The sequence below is a fragment of the Schistocerca gregaria genome, chromosome 8 (assembly GCF_023897955.1).
Source record: "Schistocerca gregaria isolate iqSchGreg1 chromosome 8, iqSchGreg1.2, whole genome shotgun sequence".
In the NCBI taxonomy this organism is placed as follows: Eukaryota; Metazoa; Arthropoda; class Insecta; order Orthoptera; family Acrididae; genus Schistocerca; species Schistocerca gregaria.
The window spans coordinates 332,617,245-332,637,371 of record NC_064927.1 but is presented as its reverse complement, the minus strand read 5'-3'; the positions used below and the strand labels follow the sequence as shown (position 1 = coordinate 332,637,371).

The 20,127-nt window shown below is 44.7% G+C and overlaps 1 protein-coding gene across 2 annotated transcripts in view; it reads left to right on the top strand.

Moving 5' to 3' along the window:
* The window catches only part of LOC126284566 (sodium-coupled monocarboxylate transporter 1-like), a 420,449-nt gene that overhangs the window by 285,934 nt on the left and 114,388 nt on the right, over positions 1–20,127 (top strand). The window contains exons 4-5 of one of the 2 annotated variants that reach the window (XM_049983577.1): positions 1,184–1,249; positions 11,793–11,844. The exons of the other annotated variant lie outside the window; for it this stretch is intronic. Of the exons in view, the coding sequence (XP_049839534.1) occupies positions 1,184–1,249; positions 11,793–11,844 (118 nt within the window). The remainder of the gene's footprint in view (positions 1–1,183; positions 1,250–11,792; positions 11,845–20,127) is intronic. 2 annotated transcript variants of the gene reach the window in all.

Here is a 20,127-nt window from a genome sequence, read left to right as displayed (position 1 = left end):
AAAAAAAAAGTTCAAATGTGTGAGAAATCTGATGGGACTTAACAGCTAAGGTCATCAGTCCCTAAGCTTACATATTACTTAACCTAAATTATCCTAAGGGCAAACACACACAACCGTGCCCCAGGGAGGACTCGAACCTCCACAGGGACCAGCCGCACAGTCCATGACTGCAGCGACTTAGCAACTTAGTGGCACCATCAAATCGAATAAGAAACGGGACGGAAGTACCGGAAAGACGAGATACCAGGCAATATACGGCACGAACAGAAGCCGCGCAAGGCTCAGATCTAATGTCAATGTAAGTTTGCGAAGCTATTAAACTACAGTATAAAGACTTGATAGTGCCAAAACAGTACAGACCGAATGCCACAATATCGGAGTGTACAGATTATGTTTGAAACACCTGTATACATTGAAAGAGACTGAAGAGAAGAATAGCCATCTATTGTGTTTTTAATAATGTAGGAAAGTCAAACTAATGCTTAACGACTACCAGTTAAAGTAAGATTACACAGAATATACGAGAAGTGTGGAAACTAGAAGAAATTTGGGCCTTCCAAAATGAGGAAGAATAAACATACACTAAATTATCTTACTGTAACAAAGCGCAGCTTCTGTTTCCGCCTTATGTACGAAACTGATATACAAAGGATTGGCCCAACAATCCATTATAATAACACAAAATTAATTTATTCTTATCATATTATAAATCTATCATTGTATATTTTTATATGTCCTGCATTTTATCGCTACCAGCCATCCTGAATGTAATAATACCGAAGAAATTAAACACTTCTTACAAGTATTGCGAATCTCAAGGGAAATTGGGGCTTCGTGCTGTTACTAGTGTTCCCCTGCATATGTATGCTAAGAATATAAATACGCTTCTATATGGTGCAGAGATTCATTCTTGTATCACTGGATGCAGACCCCATTAATTAATTTATTTTTCTCTGCACAAGGTCTCTCTTGATTTTCAATGTTCCCTTTTTTTTTAACTTGTCTTGTTTTACTTTTTTCTTACGTAGACCTGTTCTAGCGATAATCATTAGCTATTGACTCTCTTATATACATATATACATCTTAACGGTTTTCTCGTAGACATGAGTATTGTATGTCATAATATCTACTTACTTTCAGCAACTTGTCTAGACCATAACACTCTTTTCCTTTTATTTTACAGTACTTGGAAATGCGATTTGGAAAAAGCGCCAGGCTGTTGGGTTCATTCCTTTTCATTGTGAGCATTGTAAGTACAATAATTTATGATCAATTTATGTTATTTATTTACTCATCTATTTATGAACCATGATTTAAATTTTCTGAGTCATCAAGATCGGTTTGGGTACATCACAAGAAGACTATTTCTTTTTCTTTTAGCTGCGATAAGTCACGACACGGAAACTGTTGTGACTGACAATTCGCAATTTTTCACGAACACAACTTTTATTGAATTAAGTTCACAAGGTTTATGACTGAACAACAACGAAAAGGTAAAATAACTATGTTTGTTACAGACTCCTAATTCAGGCAAACAATAGTTCATTTCTAATTTTCCACAAAGGTTCATATTAACACACATACGCACTCTTGTAAAATTCAAATTCAGAGACGAATACGTAATCTTCAGCGGTCGAAGTACACGAGGTCGGCAGCTGGAGTGAACTGAACTTTGGGGCTGGTTCTAGCCCCTAAATAGCTGTCTCAAGCTAATCAGGTTTTTGCGTAGTGATACTTCCTGCAAGCTATGGCTCCAGCTCATCCTGAGGGAAGTAGTACTTGGAATGTCTGTTTCCATTATCTAGTATGTAAATAGCCGATTTTACCATGGTGCTTCTGGTACGCCTTGGACATAGACAACCTCATCCTCCGTGGTGTAATATGGGTACCCGTCCCTCAGGGGCTACCTTGGCTCTGGCATAACACTCCTCCCCCCTTCCAAAGCTGGTGTGGCATGGGCGACCATGGGGGAGAGAGCACCACTATAGCCCAGTGCCATAGGCTGATCTGCAGCTATGTCTCCCTGAAGGAGGCGGTGGAGTCCAGCATCTGGAGAGAAGGGCACTGCCTTGTGTGCAAGGTTGATGGAATGCCACAGCAGTGGTGGTTGGGAGGCGACGTTGGGCTCGGCAAGCAGCATGGAGATGTCCATGTCGTCCAAACAAGGTGGCGCCTTAGAAGAGCCAGGAAGTGGGTTCAGGTGAATATCCCAGAGCTGTCCCAGGTCCAGAGCAGCCGGCATATGCTTGCTATTTCCAGGAAAGACATGCACCAACTGGGGAGAGGCCATCAATATAGGGCCCAAGGATGGGACCGGTGATGGAAGAGATAGAGGAGTCAGAGTTTCTGCCTGCTCAAGGGAAGGAGGACACAGTTGGTTGTGGTGATGCTAACCCACCCTGTTCTCCAGGCATAATTGAACAGTTGACGACCATGGAGCTGGATAACAAACCCTGGAAGCCAGTTGGGCTGGGGCCCAAAACTGTGAGCCCACACCTTAGGGCCAGATGAATATAGGGAAGTGCCTGGCATGGTGCAAGGTCCAACCTGCAGCAGGAGAAGATGGAGTAGGGTCTGAGGCTAGCGACCATGGAGCAATATGGCTGGACTAATGTCACCCACTGGCATGGCGCTGTAGGTACTGAGAATTAACATAAGAGCTTCTTCCAGAGAACGGGCCTCTGTGTACTTCTTCATCTGAGGTTGAAGAGTGTGAACAAGGTGCTCCGCATATCCATTGGAGTGGAGGTGGAAAGGAGGGGTAAAGACACCATGGATACTATTATTGTGACACTGTGTGATACCATGGTGATGGGAAGGCCATCAATGGAAAATATTTTTGACAGGCCCATGATGGTATTCTCTATGGTGATAGAGGAGTATCAGATAATGAAAGGGAAGTGGCAGTAGGTATCCATGACGAGTAACCAGTAAGCCCCAAGGAAGGGTCCCGCAAAACCCACATGGACGTGTTCCCATGCGAGGGAAGTGACCGGCCATGATTGGAAAGAATTGCATGGTGTAGGAAGAGCCTGGGTACACTTCTGACAAGCTGGGACTATGCACTCCACATCTGCTTTCATGCCAACCCAGAAGACATGGGGATGTGCAAGGGTTTCCTTCCAGGCAATTCCCCAGTGGCCTTGATGTAAGATGAGGAGAATCTGCAATCGCTGGGAAGGTGGTACAATGACTTGTGGATTGGTTTCATTTTCTGCATCGAGGAGCACCCCATTGATGGCTACCAGTTGATGGCAGATGGAGAAGAAAAATCCGATGTCAGCCTGGGCGGGAGGCAGAGGAAGCATCAGACAGCTGAAGAGGACATAGCGGCGCTTCAGTTGGAGGAGCAGATCTGCGGACGTTGCAGCAGTCACCCTCCCAGCTGTGACTGGGAATGCAAATAATGCAACCTGTATATCATCTTTAACCTGAACAATTTGGAGGTCCAACGAATAGAATGCCGAATCCTGGCCAGAGGGGAGCCGAGACAAGGCATCGGTGTTGGCATGCTGGGAGATGGGCTGGAAATGGATGGTGTACCTAAAACAAGAAAGGAATGGGGCCCATCTCTGCAGGCAATGGGAAGTCTTCGTGGGTAACTGGGCTGATGGGGAAAATAAGACCATAAGGGTCTAATGGTCAGTGAGTAAGCAAAAAGATACACTGTAAAGGTATGGGAGGAATTTGGTACAGGCAAAGATGATGGCTACGGCCTCCTTCTCAATTTGGGAATATTTGCATTGGGCCTCTGTGAGGAATTTGGATATGTATGCCACTGGGCATTCCGAACCATCTTGTAGACGGTGCAAAAGAACAGCCCCAACACCACAGTCTGAGGCGTCTATAGCCAACATTAGAGGAAGAGAGGGTTTATATGGCATGAGACACACCGCAGAGTGCATCCTCCACTTTAAGGTTTAGAAAACCAATTCACAAGCCGCGGACCAATGAAAAGGCACGTGCTTTCAGCATAGGTGGTGGAAGGGCGCCGCATTGTGGGCAGCGGAGGGAATGAATCTTATATAGCAAGAAATTTTACCCAGTGTACGCCGCAAGGACAAGGAAGGACAGTTATAGCGACATGCCATCATAGGAAATGGTGTAACCCAGGTAGGAGATAGCAGGTTGGAAAAAGGAGCATTTAGCAAGGTTGAATTTTAGGCCTACAGTCTGCAGGCGCAGTAACAACTGTTACAGGTGACTTATAAGTTCATTCATGGTACAGCCAGTGGTAACAATGTCATCGAGGTAGTTTATACAACCTGACACATCGCGCAAGAACTGTTCCAAGTAATGCTGAAAGATGGCCGGTGCACTACCGATGCCACACATGAGGCGGTTCAACTGGAATAGCACAAACTGTTTGTTGACAATGGACAGTTGAGTAGAGGGTTCATCTAAAGGTACTTGGAGGTGTGCCTCGGCAAGATCGAGCTTCAAAAATCAATTGTTCCCCTGCAAGCTTGGAGAACAGGTCCTCAGGACGTGGGAGTTGAGGGTTAGGCATAGCCATGAAGTCGCAACAAACTCGAAGACGCCCATCTGGTCTCTTGAGTACTACCAAGGGTGTCGCCCACGAACTGTAATGGACCAGAGTGATGACTCCCTCCGTTCAGATTGCCCATTTCTTGTTGAAACGGCTGCTGGTGTAGGGAACCTGCTGGGCCCAGAAGTACTTTGGGCCAGCAGACAGTTTCAGCTGGAACGACGCCCGAAAATGTTGAGTCCTGGAATTCCGTGCACAAGGTATCGACTGCCAGGAACAGAACCTGGGAAGACACCAAGTGAACACTGTCTTCGATGATGAATCCAAAGGCCCGGAAGGTATCCATCCCGAACAGATCCACCGTTGCCGCATTGTTGACCACAAGGAAGGTAACTTCCTGGCGAAACGATTTATACATGACGGTAGCTGTGAACTGACCCGAAAGGGTGCTCGCCTACTTAGGAGGTGTGGGCGCCAGTGGCGGCGCCCCAGTCTTCGACTAAGAGGAATAGTTGATCAGTGAGGGCAAATGGTTCAAATGGCTCTGAGCACTATGGGACTTAACTTCTGAGGTCATCAGTCCCCTACAACTTAGAACTACGAGGGTCGGTCAAAAAGTAATGCCTCCCATTTTTTTTCTACTTAAAAAAATTAAGTTAAGTGAAAAATTAGAATTTGGCGCCATTCCTCAAACCTTCTTCTGCAATCCACTGCAGTAGTAACTTTCTGTGTCAACAGGTGGCAGCACAGCAGAAGTTTGTAAGATGGCCGACATCGATGTTCGTTTGAGACAGCGTTGTGTGATTGAATTCTTGAATGCAGAAGGTGAAACGGCCATACGCATTCATGAAAGACTGAAGAAGGTGTATGGTGTTGTGACAGTGGATGTCAGCACTGTTAGACGATGGGTTCGTCGTTGTAAGGAAGCTGAAGGGCAAACACCGTTGACTGACGAAAAGCGGAGCGGCAGGCCGGTGAGTGCAGTGACTCCACACAACATTCAGCAAGATGATGACATCATTCGTGGTGACCGTCGGGTGACTGCAGATGAAGTGCGTCGATTATTGAACAATTGGGGTACTCAAAAGTTTGTGCACGGTGGGTTCCAAGAATGTTAACCGATCAGAATAAAGAGGCAAGGAAAACAATAGCCTCCCAACACTTGCAGCGCTTCCGTTTGGAGGAAGATGAGTTTCTGAAAAAAATTGTGACCGGGGACGAAACATGGGTGCATTTTTTTGAACCCGAATCAAAGAGGCAGTCAATGGAGTGGCGTCACACAAGCTCGCCGAGGAAGAAAAAATTCAAAACTGTGCGATCGGCAGGGAAAGTTATGGCAACAGTTTTCTGGGATACAGAGGGTGTGATTCTGGTTGATTTTTTGGAGCAGGGGTGCACAATAAATTCTGTTCAATACGTCACAACCCTCAAAAAACTTAAAGCACGTCTTCAGCGAGTTCGCCCAACAAAATCAATGGCAGATGTTCTTCTTTTGCGTGACAATGCAAGACCACACACCAGTCGTCACACCTCTGACGAGATTGTCAAAATTGGATGGGAAGTTTTGCCTCATCCCCCATACAGCCCTGACCTGGCACCATCAGACTTCCATCTGTTCGGGCCACTAAAAGAAGCTCATCTTGGGATTCATTTTGAAGATGAGGAGGCCGTCAAAACATCAGTGCGTCAATGGCTTAGGAAGCAGAGCTGTGATTTTTACCGTGCTGGGATACATGCCCTTGTTCAAAGATGGACCAAAACTGTAGAGATGGGCGGAGATTACATTGAAAAATGACAAAATGATCCTCAATGTTGTGGTTTTCAACCTATGTAATTGCATTTAAATTTCCTGACAATTAAACGTAGAAAAAAAATAGGAGGCATTACTTTTTGACTGAACCTCGTACTTAAACCTAACTAACGTAAGGACATAACACACATCCATGACCGAGGCAGGATTCGAAGCTGTTGTCGTTGCAGTCGCGCGGTTCCAGACTGGAGCACCTAGAACCGCTCGGCCACTACGGCCGGCTCAGTGAGACCGCTGCTCCGGTATCCATCTGCATCTGCAGCGGCCGACGGTTGACCTGAACGTCGATAATCAGTTTGAAAGATCCCGAAGACTGCACCTGGTTGATATCCTTGGGTATAGGCCCCCGACGGTTATTGGCCGGATGAGGGGTGGCTGCCGAGATCTGCAGACCGAACTGACAAGTCCGTTACGGATACACACTGCACAATACGCTCACCTGTCAGGGCAGTCTCCCTGTGCATCGTTCTTAAAGCATCAGGTATAGGACGGCTGCCGGAGTGGCTGGCGGCGCTGGCGTGGGGGACTTCGTTTACCGACGGCCTGCGTCGGACCCGCGGATCCGTTCGACGGCGTGACGTCCTGGAGAGGGCGGCTGCCCTGACGACACTGTGCAGAACAGGACGGTCGGCGCCGGTCATCGTAACGGACGGCGGTAATATCTTCGACCTCCGCCAGCGATGTGACGGGTTCCAAGTCGTTGTGGTTGCAGAGTGCCGCCACTTCCGCCGAGGATTCCGAAAGCTTGTCGGCCGCCATAGAGACTTGGTACTTGAATGCTAGATCAATCATCTGGTCCAGAATAGGATCGTCAAGTCTGAGGGCGTTGCGCCGGAAAGCCGCCTCATGGGCAGGGTGGAGGAGATGGTCGTGGACCACCTCGTTCGCGTAGGATTCTTTGGAGACTCATGTGTTGAAGTGACATTTCCTGCTGAGACCTTGCTGCTCCGTTGCCCACTGGGGATAGGATTGGCCAGCCTTTTTGTGACACTGATAAAATTCGACACGAGCAGCAGACACGTGGAACTGTTGTCGGTAGTAAGCCGTGAGAGCCCCACAAATCTGGGAGAAAGTCAAAGAATCCGGAGGTTTGAGTTTCGATAAGAGAACATGCTCTTTGGACTGGTTCCAGGACAAAAAGTAGGAACGACGAGTAGCCTGTTGGACAACCTGGTGGATCTGAAAATGCTGCAGGGGCCGCTTCTCGTGTGTTTCCCTCGTTGAAAGTGGGAAACGGCGGGGGCGGTGGAACCGGGGGGTTCTGCAAAAGTTCCTTAAATAAATGCTCCTGTGTATCGTTACATTTCTTGCAAAACTGTTGGAAACCTTGTAGTAAGTCGCGCAAACTTTGGACCAGCTGTTGAAGTAGAAGTACCACCATGAGGAAGACACACGCAGGCACCAACTCGTCGCCACTTGTGTTGTAACTGACAATTCGTAATTTTTCACAAACACAACTTTTATTGATGTAAGTTCATATGGTTGATGACTGAACGACAAACTAAATGTAAAATAAGGATGCCAGTAAAAGTCTCCTAATTGAGGCAAACACAACTTGATTTCTAATTTTCCACGAAGGTTCGTGGTAATACACATACGCACTAGTAAGTCCAATTCAGAGACGAAGACGTAATCTTCAGCGGTCGAAGAACACGAGATCGGCAGCTGGAGTGAACTGAACTTCGGCACTGGTTCTAGGCTCTAAATAGCTGTCTCCATCCAGTAAGATTTTGGCGTAGTGATACTTCCTGCAGGACGTGACTTGTGCTTCCCCTGCAGGTAGTAGTGTTCGGAATGTCTGGTTCCGTTATCTTGTATGTAAATAGCTGGAGTTTACCATGGAGCTTTTGGTACACCTTGGACATAGACAACCTCGTCCTGTGTGGTGTACTACGGGTTGCCAGCCCTCAGGAGCTACCTTGGCCCCGGCATAACGGAAACCACAATGAAAATCAAAAATATTTTATTTGCAGCATGTAGTAACACCTACATAGCCACCCTCAGACTTATTACACGTCTGTCATAGCGTGTTACGAACTCTCCAGTAACCTCGTCGAACAAAGTAGCCGTCAGTGATTTCTGCCAGGTCTCTGCCTGGTCTGCAGCTCGTCGTCTTTGCTAAAATGTTGTTTTCATTAGAGCGGCCCATGAAAGCAGAGATGAAAATCAACGGAACCAAGTCAGGTGGTGTCATGGGGGATCAGCAGTTTCCAATGGAATACTATTCGTTTCCCTGTAGCATGTGGCTGAGAACTGACATGAAAGACTAGAGTTGCGTTATGTAGGACGCATCTCATGAGGCACCTCACACTTGACGGTAAACACTATTGCTCCAAGCATCTTTAGGTGGTCAACGTGCGCTAAGAACCGAAAAGTGCGACATGGCGCGATAGATGGGCGTATTGGAAACACTGCACAACACGTCATCTCAAAGCCCCTCCATGTTTTTCAGTGTGGTTTCAATTTCGCCACCGATCGAAGGTTAAGAAAATAGCCCTCGAATATAATCTTTTTAAAGTGAAGCTATTGCAAATTAGTGGAAAATTTAAAGTACTGGTTACGAAAGGCGATATCCAATGTTGTCTACAAAGTGAGAACAGCGGCATATATTGCCGAAATCGTTCCTACCTAGTCGGGACACAGATTTTGAAACATAGACATATTAAGTATAGAGGCAGTGTTTACACCGTACAGGCGCTGATTGTAGTTAGGACTTCACACCTAACTCCCATAAACATATTGGTACTATGCATGCCGCCAAAGGCATCCAGAGGCATTGTCAGTTTCAAAATAATGCGACACTAACTTTTTGTAACATAAACCAGCATTTCGGCAGGAAGATTTTACGTACTGGACTACTGTTTGAATGCCTATTTGAAGCTAACATTACAACCAGGGATGCATAAACTAAAATATTGTCGTTCAATTGTGTGTACTGAAGGAGATACACCATGTCGTTTATGACTACAGTTCCATAAACGTTTAGATGTCAGCTATCAATCGAGCTATTCCAGATGCTCAGAACTTTTATGTAACATATAAAGTGAGTCAGCTGCCACTACCTACAAGATTTACATTATCCGCAATGCCTTCAAAAAACACGTGCGAAGTTTTCATTTTATCTCGCTCACTACAGGCAAACTATTAATCCTATAGAAAAAATGAACAAACTTTTTTGTAGAAAATTTTATGTAGTTAAATTTTGTAGTGTTACACATTTTCGCTGGAGGCAAAGGTTTTCGAGTTATTCAACAAAAACGGGTTTGAAGGTCACTTTTGTATGGTTTTCTGGGACAATTCGAAAACAGCTTTAAGCCAAAGAATAATACTTAATTGGTAGCGAGCGGGAGGATATGAAAATTTTGCATGTGGTATTTATTTGAAGGCCTTGTGGATTGCATGAAGTCCATAGGTACGGTCAGCTGAGTCACCCCGTACATGATGGTGAACGGGTGATTTCGTGGATCGCTTGCGCTTCCCAGTGATCATCAAGATATGTATTAATGGAATTTCCGCTTTTGATGGGGAACCAGATGCTTAAAAATGTTTTTACTGCAAACCAGCAGCTTTCCTTAAACGTATGAGGATAGGTCTCTATGGTACTATTGACGAAAGAAGTGCATTTTGACCTCCCGAAGGTGTGTGAAAACGAGGCTCACTGCTAGCTCTAGATGATGTTCGTTCGCGTCCCAGGAAGTCATTCGACAGTCCATATTGGGACTACCGTTAACGGCCAATCTAACTGCGTCTTTTGCGCTAGTTCCGTGAGGATTACTCGGAAACATTAAGTTGTCGGGCACCACATATGTTTTGCATATTAGTATTGAGGTTGCTATGGGTTTATTTATCGATTATCATTTTTTATTTGTAGGTCACTGTTGTACTGGAATTTACATATATTTATTTCGTGATTTAGAGATACTGAGTAGAGCTCTAGATTCTACAAAATTGAGTGTCAAGTGGAGAAACCAGAGCATTTCCGACGTATTATTCTGTTTGTGTTTCGTAGAGGGGATATAACCATTGGTCAGAGCACAGCAAGTGAGTAATGTTCTCGTTTTAAGGAGGATCGTTTTGACATTAGTGACTCACTACTTTAGAAAAGACCTTTGCTGTTTGATGAAGATCGCTTAAACGCATTAACCCACAATGGTCCACTTATGTTGTATGGGAGAAGTAGTAGTTTTGATGGAATATACCGTTCCAAAATCGTGCAACATTTCAGTGCAATGAGGAAGGTTCAAAAATCTGGTTCATGAGTACCGCATGCTCCAAGCCAAAATCATAGAAATCGTCACTGCTGACATTTATTGTCGATAACTGAGACGCATTGGCGACGCAGTCCAAGGCCAACAACCAGAAAGACTGCTTGAAGTGATGCTACACCACGATAACGCCCATCCGCCTTCTGCTAGTCGTAAAAAACACTATACAGGAGTTAGTTGGAAGATCATTCCGCAACCTCCTCATTCATCTGATCTTGCGCCCTCAGGTTTTCAGCTTTTCCGCTCTCTATTGGACAGCCATCATAGACATTTTCTGTCGGAAATGCACTATCATAAGCCTCGAAGCGTTTTTCGCCACGTGATTTCTACAGCTGCGGAGTAGAAAAGTTACGAAGCGTTGACAGACTTTTGTATATAGTAAATGATAATATATTGTTGATGACTAATTCCTGTGTTATGTGCATCTCTTGAGTTTATTAAACTTACGGAAAAAAGCTGCGACCTTACGCATCAACCAGCATCAGAAGCCTAGGCAGGTACCATTGACCTCTAGGCGTCGTTGTCTTTTTCTCCCTGCTGCAGGAACCCAAGTAATTTTGTGATAAATCTAGAGAAATGCGATTTAAAAACGCATCCAGTGTGGAACGGTCCGGAGAGCGTGCACAGAGAACTAAAGTGAAAACGGGTCCCTCGCGATAAGCGGGAAATCTTGGTGCGAGTCGTGGTAAGGAAAAGATTTTCATATTTCACTATTGGGTAGCAGACTTATAAGTATACCTGATACAACTGATGACAAGAAATTTGCAGTCATCACATTGATTTCGAAACATCTGACCAGATACTGTCGATGTCTATGCCGCAATTGTAGTCGGCACAACTGAAATGTGCCCTTCAACTAGATAAGTAAATTAGTGTTTATATGTAGCTGACATACCTGCACGTCTTTCATCTTGATAGTGCACTTGACTATAAATGTCATGGTAACTACTAATTTATAGTTTTACTCAGCAACGGTGTTCACAGAAATTACTTACTATTCAAATTTATTAACGGCTTAGCTGCATTAAAGGGGGTATTTTCCAGAAGCTTTAGTTAGTAGCTTGAGAGTCTGCTTTTATAATTATTGTACAGTCCATAGTTATCGAGGCTCAGTATTACTGTTTCTGCCGTAATAAGTTATTTTACATAATTTAGCAGTGCAGTGGATCTGTATTGTGACATAGACTAAAAATCATCCACTTAAATTTATTTCTCATTTTTATTTCAGATAACATGGATTCCCATTGTCATCTACATTCCAGCACTCGCTTTTAACCAAGGTAAACAGAAATTCATGTGCTTTACTTGTACAGAGAATGTCTGAGCGTCTTCTGGACAGTTCTAAACATTACTAATGCCTCGAAATTATTCTTCATCTAAAACTGAGATCGAACACAATAGTCGCTGGACCCAAATTCATTCCGATTTCTAACGCATATTTACCATAAATATTCACTGATTAACTACTTTACTCAATACAGAGAATAGAAACTTCCCCTCTATGGTCTGTTGAAGCCTAATTATCAAATACAATGTTGTACATTGCCTTTCATGTAGTGACATTGACCAAACAGCCATGTCGCATTACGAGCGGGCTTTAGAAAGTCAGTTACACATTCTTAAGGCAAGCGAAGTAACTTTTATTCAACGATGCACTACACTTCAACATATGCGTGAGACTGTTTTCCAACATCGTCCCAAGTCCAGTAAACAATGATCGGAACCTATAAATCGTTCAATTCGATAGAAATCCGCTCCTTGGTCACAGAGCCATTCAATAACCTGCGTGTGAAAGGCCGCATCTTTGGGAAGTCTCCCCCTCTCTCCGTCAACCCCCCACCCCACCCCACGATCATCCACAAACAATTGACCGACATTGTAGTCTGTAGTCGAACTCGATGGCGTCCTTCCCGACCGTGATCCCAAAAGTTTTTGCGATCTTCTTCTAATTCCTGACATCATCTCACTGTAGCTCGTTTCGACATTGCATTTGGTACACATATCGCCAAAACTTAAGGATGGAGCTGTGTGAAATTTAGACTTTTTTTCAACGCTCGAACTATCCTGCGTACGACAGCTTTCGAGTGCATTTGCAATTACCATGCCATTTCACACCCACATTATGATGCATCTGTTATCCGTACCGTAACACAACCCTGTAGTCAGGAAACCCGAAAAACGCACTGATACTGTGTCACATGTTCGAAGGAACAGACAACATTTCGACCCTGCAGCCACTATGAATCCAGAAGTAAAGGAATTAATGGCTTTAGCTGCCAATGGGAATCGATTAAATTGGCGGGGAAGTTGAGTATTTGGGGTTGCAAATATTAGGACACGGGTTTCCTTCTAACTCGACAGATGCGCTGACCACAGTGCCACCCACACACTGCTGCATAAGACCACAGCGCACCTCCTGTCATACACAAAGTCTCTACTTATCCGCCCACTACGGATAATGTGCCCCGCGCTATTGTTCCTCACTGCTCTTGACATTTCGCCGATTCTTTTAAGATGTGTCCCAAAGAATAGACGCACATGTGCTGGGTAGTCCATTGATCGTGACCGGGACAAATATCTCATGAAATAAGCGTCAAACGAAAAAACTACAAAGAACGAAACTCGTCTAGCTTAAAGGGGCAAACCAGATGGTGCTATGCATGACCCGCCAGATGGCGCTTCCATACGTCAAACGGATATCACTGCGTTTTTTTTTAAAAATAGGAACCCCCATTTTGTATTACATATTCGTTTAGTACGTAAAGAAATATGAATGTTTCAGTTGGACCACTTTTTTCGCTTTGTCACAGATGGCGATGTAATAGTCACAAACATATGACTCACAATTTTAGACGAACAGTTGGTAACAGGTAGGGGTTTTAAATTAAACTACAGAACGTAGGTACGCTTAAATATTTCATTTCGGTTGTTCCAATGTGATACACGTACCTTCGTGAGCTTACCATTTCTGTATGCCGTTACAGCGTTATTAACTGTAAATACCACATTAATGCAATAAATGCTCAAAATGATGTCCGTCAACCTCAATGCGTTTGGCAATACGTGTTACGACATTCCTCTCAACAGCGAGTAGTTCGCTTCCGTAATGTTCGCACATTCATTGACAATGTGCTGACGCATGTTGTCAGGCGTTGTCGGTGCATCACGATAGCAAATATCCTTCAACTTTCCCCACAGAATGAAATCCGGGGACTTCAGATCCGGTGAATGTGCGGGCCATAGAATGTTGCTTCGACGACCAATCCACCAGGAATGAAATATGCTATTCAATATCGCTTCAGCCGCTTGAGCTATGTGCCGGACATCCATCATGTTGGAAGTACATCGCCATGCAGTGAAACATATTATAGTCACCTCGGTAGAACATTACACAGGAAATCAGCATACATTGCACCATTTCGAATGCCATCGATAAAATGGGGGCCAATTATCCTTCTTCCCATAATGCCGCACCATACATTAACCCGCTAACGTTGCTGATGTTCCACTTGTCGCAGCCATCGTGGATTTTCCGTTGCCCAATAGTGCATATTATACCGGTTTACGTTACCGCTGTTGGTGAATGACACTTCGTCGCTAAATAGAACGCGTGCAAAAAATCTTTCATCGTCCGGTAATTTCTCGTGTTCCCAGTGGCGAGAACTGTACACGACGTTCAAAGTCGTTGCCATACAATTCCTGGTGTATACAAATATGGAATGGGTGCAATCGATGTTGATGTAGCATTCTCAACACCGACGTTTTTGAGATTCCCGATTCTCACGCTACTGATGTGCGGATTAGCCGTGACAGCAGCTAAAACACCTACTTGGGCATCATCATATGTGGCAGGTCGTGGTTGACGTTTGACATACGGCTGAACACTTCCTGTTTCCTTAAATAACGTAACATTCCAGCGAACGGTCCGGACACTTGGATGATGTCATCCAGGATACCGAGCAGCATACATAGCACACGCCCGTTGGGCATTTTGATCACAATAGCCATACATCAACATGATATTGACTTTTTCCGCAATTGGTAATCGGTCCATTTTAACATGGGTAATGTATCACGAAGCAAATACCGTCCGCACTGGCGGAATGTTACGTGATGCCACATACTTATACGTTTGTGACTATTACAGCGCCGTCTGTCACAAAGAGAAAAATGTGGTGCAAGTAAAACATTCATGTTTATTTATGTACTACGCGAATATGAAATATAAATGGGGGTACCCATTTAAAAAAAAACGCAATTGATATCCGTTTGACCTATGGCAGCGCTATCTAGAGGGACAACCATTGCGCCATTTCGTTTCCCCCTACAAGCTATACGAGTTTCGTTCTTCGTAGTTTTTTCGTGTGACGCTTATTTCATGAGATATTTGTCCCGGTTACTATCAATGGACCATCCCGTATAATTAAGGCAAGGACGATCAATGACCACTTCATTGCGAAGACGTACGACGCTCCCATCCTTCCTGGATTCGGCGATGTCGTGAGTAATGAGGACAATGGGAAATGCCACTACATTAGCAGTGGTTGGATAAGTGGAGAATCTGAGTCTGATTTGAGCTGTGCTAGGGTATTCCTTCTAAGTTTGATGGCCACTGTGTCCGGATGACACAAATTTTCAATTTTCCGCATTCATGTTTACGTCTCACATTGCGTCAGTCGTTGGGGACGATCTAAATGCTGTATTATTTTTAAAGAATCAAGCTTGCCAAGATCGCTTGTCATTATTTTTATTATTATTACCAGTTTCAACAGACCTATGCTGTCATCATTGGATCTGACAGTTACAGAAACAAACATCCCAGCTGAAGGTAGCTCCAGCACATACGATTTCATATAATGCACATATACTCTACAGCAACCTTAAAAGTACCTCGTGACATTATTAGATGTAGATGCTTTTTACAACACAGAAAGTCCAATCATGATGTTGTGTAACATTGTAATACAACGTTGCAGGGAACCCTAGCATGTCAAAAAAAAATTCCAAACAACTGAAACTTGCACCATGTTGTGCTAATGTCTCAGCGTATACTAATCACTAGACACCACAATGGGGATTTAGGTAGCGTAACATTTTCACAGATAAGTAAGTATACGGTTGTTTACATGGTTGTGTCCGATAACTGATAAATTTCAATAGCTGTACCACATCACCTCTCTGACCTCAATAAAATTATTTTTGAGACAGTTTGTGTAACATTTTAAATCGCACATTTAAAATAACATTATGTCTTGAAAACATACAGTGTTATTTCTTATAAATGTAAAATTTGGAATTGAATATACAGTGTCGTCCTTTAGATGTTAGCCTACAATAGCTACACTTCAATGGCCTTTTTTTTCAAATTAACTGCTAGTAAAATAATGAAACATACTACGACGATATATAACACATGAAAAGATCTTGTATATGGGTGGACCATTACTTGATTTCTACATCTGAGTACACCCACCCACATCAAGAATTCACTGGTACCGTTGTCATAAATCACTGTAATGCTTACATAATCGTTTCACAGTCATATCAGACACAGTAAAATAAAATATGACCTTAATGCAGCAAAAGTGTTGGTAGAAGTTCATTTAAGATTTTATCCAATCCCGAACATATGAGTGACATCAGATGGAAGTGGTGCACGAGTACAGGTTTACTAGTAGCCAACTATAATACTCGGGGCTACTAGAAAACAACTATAACATCTTCATTAATACCTTCGTGGGTGCAACACATCACACAACAACCAACATAAAAATCGTGTATACCATGGCCGTGCTACAGATATGTAATAACAGGCTCCAAGTGAGACCAACTCGTGTCATGCAGGCTCTGAGACTAGCACTCAAGAGGACAGGTGTGTTGTTCCCTCAGGTGTGTAGGATCTTCCAGCCACATAACGTACCTTGGACCGGAAAATTGGCTCGTGAGCAGCAAGATAATTATTCAAACGGACAGCACGAGCTGTAAGTATAGGGACCATTCTTGCAGTTCCCCTTGATGCAGCAGCAGAGAAAGCAGTGCCCAACGACAGCTCTGGACACACGAATGCCACCTAGCCGTCTTTTTTCAGACGCGTCTCGGGTCTGTGTACATCACAACTGAAGTATCCGTACGTGGACGTTCCGAAAAGAATGAACATTGCTATAGTGCAGTCATCACCGCAGGCCAGCAACTACGGTGGTGATATGTGTCAGGTACACAACACGACAACCTCTGGTATGAATAGCCTGTAATTTGGACCGAGTCGTTGCATTTGCAACGAGCAAAAACCAAGACTGCCTGTTCTGACCTTTAGCTGTGGCTAGCCCTGTCTCCAGATCTCTCACCTGTCACTTAACGAGACGCTGGCACGCCAAAACTTGCTGACATATAACACATGTAGGGCGGAATGAAGTACCCACATCTGTCAGCTAAATTCCACTCAACGTACAGACAGGGTAGAACTTGTTTTGCTACCAGAGGCTGCAGATCTCTGTACTAAATTTCGCACGCTGCACACCCTCAGTCGCCACAGATTTCATCACTTATTCATCCTACGCTGCTCAATAAGTCCAGTGAGTATACTTTAGTGGTTGCTTTCCTTCCTAACGTCTCTATTTTAATGGTCAGCAATGTATTTGAGCTTATGAGCAATCGACATCTAGAAAGCTGTTTCCGAGAACAGAGAGCAGCAAGAATTAAATATCTCATTGTGCCATGATAGTGCCAATCATCATTTTCAGTAGCACACGTCGTCATAACAATCGAGTACAGGTGTGGCAAGACACATGGTTTTAGATTCTTCTAAGATCCTGGACACCTGAGGCACGCGACACTACAACTATCAGGTATTGAGGTCACTGTATTTTTCATGTCCATAGTGTCAACTATACGTCACCGACAGAGGGAGATGCCATGGCACTCACACATTGATGGCATCCTTTTGCCTGTATGTATATCGGATTGCAAAATCGTATAGATGGACTGTGGCGCAGCTAACCACTCTCAAGAACCTTAACTCCGCAGCAGGCGTCCCATCAAAAACCACATACTTGTCATAGGATGCACCTGTCGCCGAAGTAAACGTTTTCCTCTTCTTAATTCCACACCATAAAACACAGAGAGTAACACAGGTGAAGATATTCCACCTTTGCCGGCCGCGGTGGCCGTGCGGTTCTAACGCTGCAGTCCGGAACCGCGGGGCTGCTACGGTCGCAGGTTCGAATCCTTCCTCGGGCATGGGTGTGTGTGATGTCCTTAAGTTAGTTAGGTTTAAGTAGTTCTAAGTTCTAGGGGACATATGACCTAAGGTGTTGAGTCTCATAGTGCTCAGAGCCATTTGAACCATATTCCACCTTTAGAACTACGAAGGGTAGTCTGGATTTACACATTGTAGTGGCAAAAAGTTATATGCACATATGTAGATGGTGGTAGTATTGCGTACACAAGGGAAAAAAAGTGTAGTCCATCTGCCGAGCTGTCATTTTTATTATGTGATTCAAGTAAAAAGGTTTCCGACGTGATTATAGCCCTATGACGGGAATTAAGAGACTGTGAACGTGGAATGGTTCAAATGGCTCTGAGCGCTATGGGACTCAACTTCTGAGGTCACCAGTCCCTTAGAACTTAGCTACTTAAACCTAAGTAACCTATGGACATCACACACATCCGTGCCCGAGGCAGGATTCGAACCTGCGACCGTAGCGGTCCCGCAGTTCCAGACTGCAGCGCCTAGAACCGCTCCGTCCGGCGAACGTGGAATGCAGTTGGAGCAAACCAGTTTGATATTTGTTAGGGACCTTAATATTCCGAGGTTCACAGTGTCAAGAGTGTGCCTACATAACAAATTTCAGGTATTGCCTCTTACCAGGGACAGCGCAGAGAAAACGGTCATCAGATAATGACAGACAGCAGCGGCGGCTGCGTAGAGGTATCAGTGCACAAGGAACATTGCGTGCAATAACCGCAAAAAACAGTGTGGGATGTACGACGAACGTATCCGTTTCGACAGTGCTGCGAAATTTGGCCTTAATGGGATATTGCAGCAGACGATCGACTCGAGTGGCGTTGGTAGCAGCACCACGTCGCATGCGGAGCCTCTTCTGGGCTCGTAACCGTGTCGGTTCGACCTCAGACGACCGGGAAACCGTGGCCTGTTCAGATGAGTTCCAATTTCAGTAGGTAACAGCTAATGGTAGGATGCGAGTGTGGCGCAGACCACATGAAGCCATGGACCCAAGATGTCAGTAAGGCACTGTGCATGCTGGTGGTGGCTTCAGAATTGTGTGGGCTGTGTTTGTATGGATTGTACTGGGTCCTCTGGTCAAGTTGAACCGATCACTTCCATCGGCTCTTTGGAGACCGTCTGCAGCCATTCATGAAATTCGTGTTCCAAAACAATGATGGAATTTTTGTGGATGACAATGCGCCATGTCAACGGGGCACAACTGTGCGTGAATGGTTTGAAGAACACTCTGCACTATTCCAGGGAATGATTTTGCCACCCAGATCGCCGGACATGACTCCCATCTAACGTTTATGGGGTATAATCTAGAGGTCAGTTTGTGTACAAAATCCTGCACCGATTAACACTTTCGCAATTGTGGTTGGTTATAAGGCACATGGCTCAGTATTTATGCAGGGAACTTCTAACGATTTGTGGCGTTCATACGACGACGAGCTGCTGCACTTAAGCCTTTGCAAAACGAGGTCCGACACGATATCAGGAAGTATCCCATGACTTTTGTGACCTCAGTGTATATCGGATTACTACAGTTTGTAGCAAGGCTGCAGTGAAGCTAATGACTTGTCAGTTCCATGCTGAAGAGTTCCAACTTCGGAGTTGCCGTCTCAACAGGGACCAACAGTTTTTCATGGGGAGCGGAAGTCACCCCCGTACACCTTTGCATCTTCTTACTGTACGCCACAGAGCGGAGAGAGTAACACAGTTACAGAAATTCCGCCATTATAACCTCTATAAAAGATACGATTTTGATGTGCCTGTATTATTCCGATTAACGATGCGATTTTCCTTCGAACATTCATCCATGTCCGAAGGAACCTTGCATCGTAATTCAGAATAACAGAAGGATTGGAAATATCATATTTATCCACCGACACAGAGAGAGCGAGGTAAAATGTTTCCCAGGGGTACATGAAAACACATAACGCATGTACGAGTACAGGTAGCGGACATAGGGTTCGCTACCAATCGAAGGATTGGTCTGGCCGAGACTCGTACTCGTCTAGTCAAATGGTAAGGCGACCGCTCGTGACAAGGGCCAGATCCGAGTTCGAGTCCGGCTCTGGCACAAAGCTTCAACGTCATCATTCTATTATACACGTGACAGCCGTCCACGTTCGCAACTGCGAATATACACTCCTGGAAATGGAAAAAAGAACATATTGACACCGGTGTGTCAGACCCACCATACTTGCTCCGGACACTGCGAGAGGGCTGTACAAGCAATGATCACACGCACGGCACAGCGGACACACCAGGAACCGCAGTGTTGGCCGTCGAATGGCGCTAGCTGCGCAGCATTTGTGCACCGCCGCCGTCAATG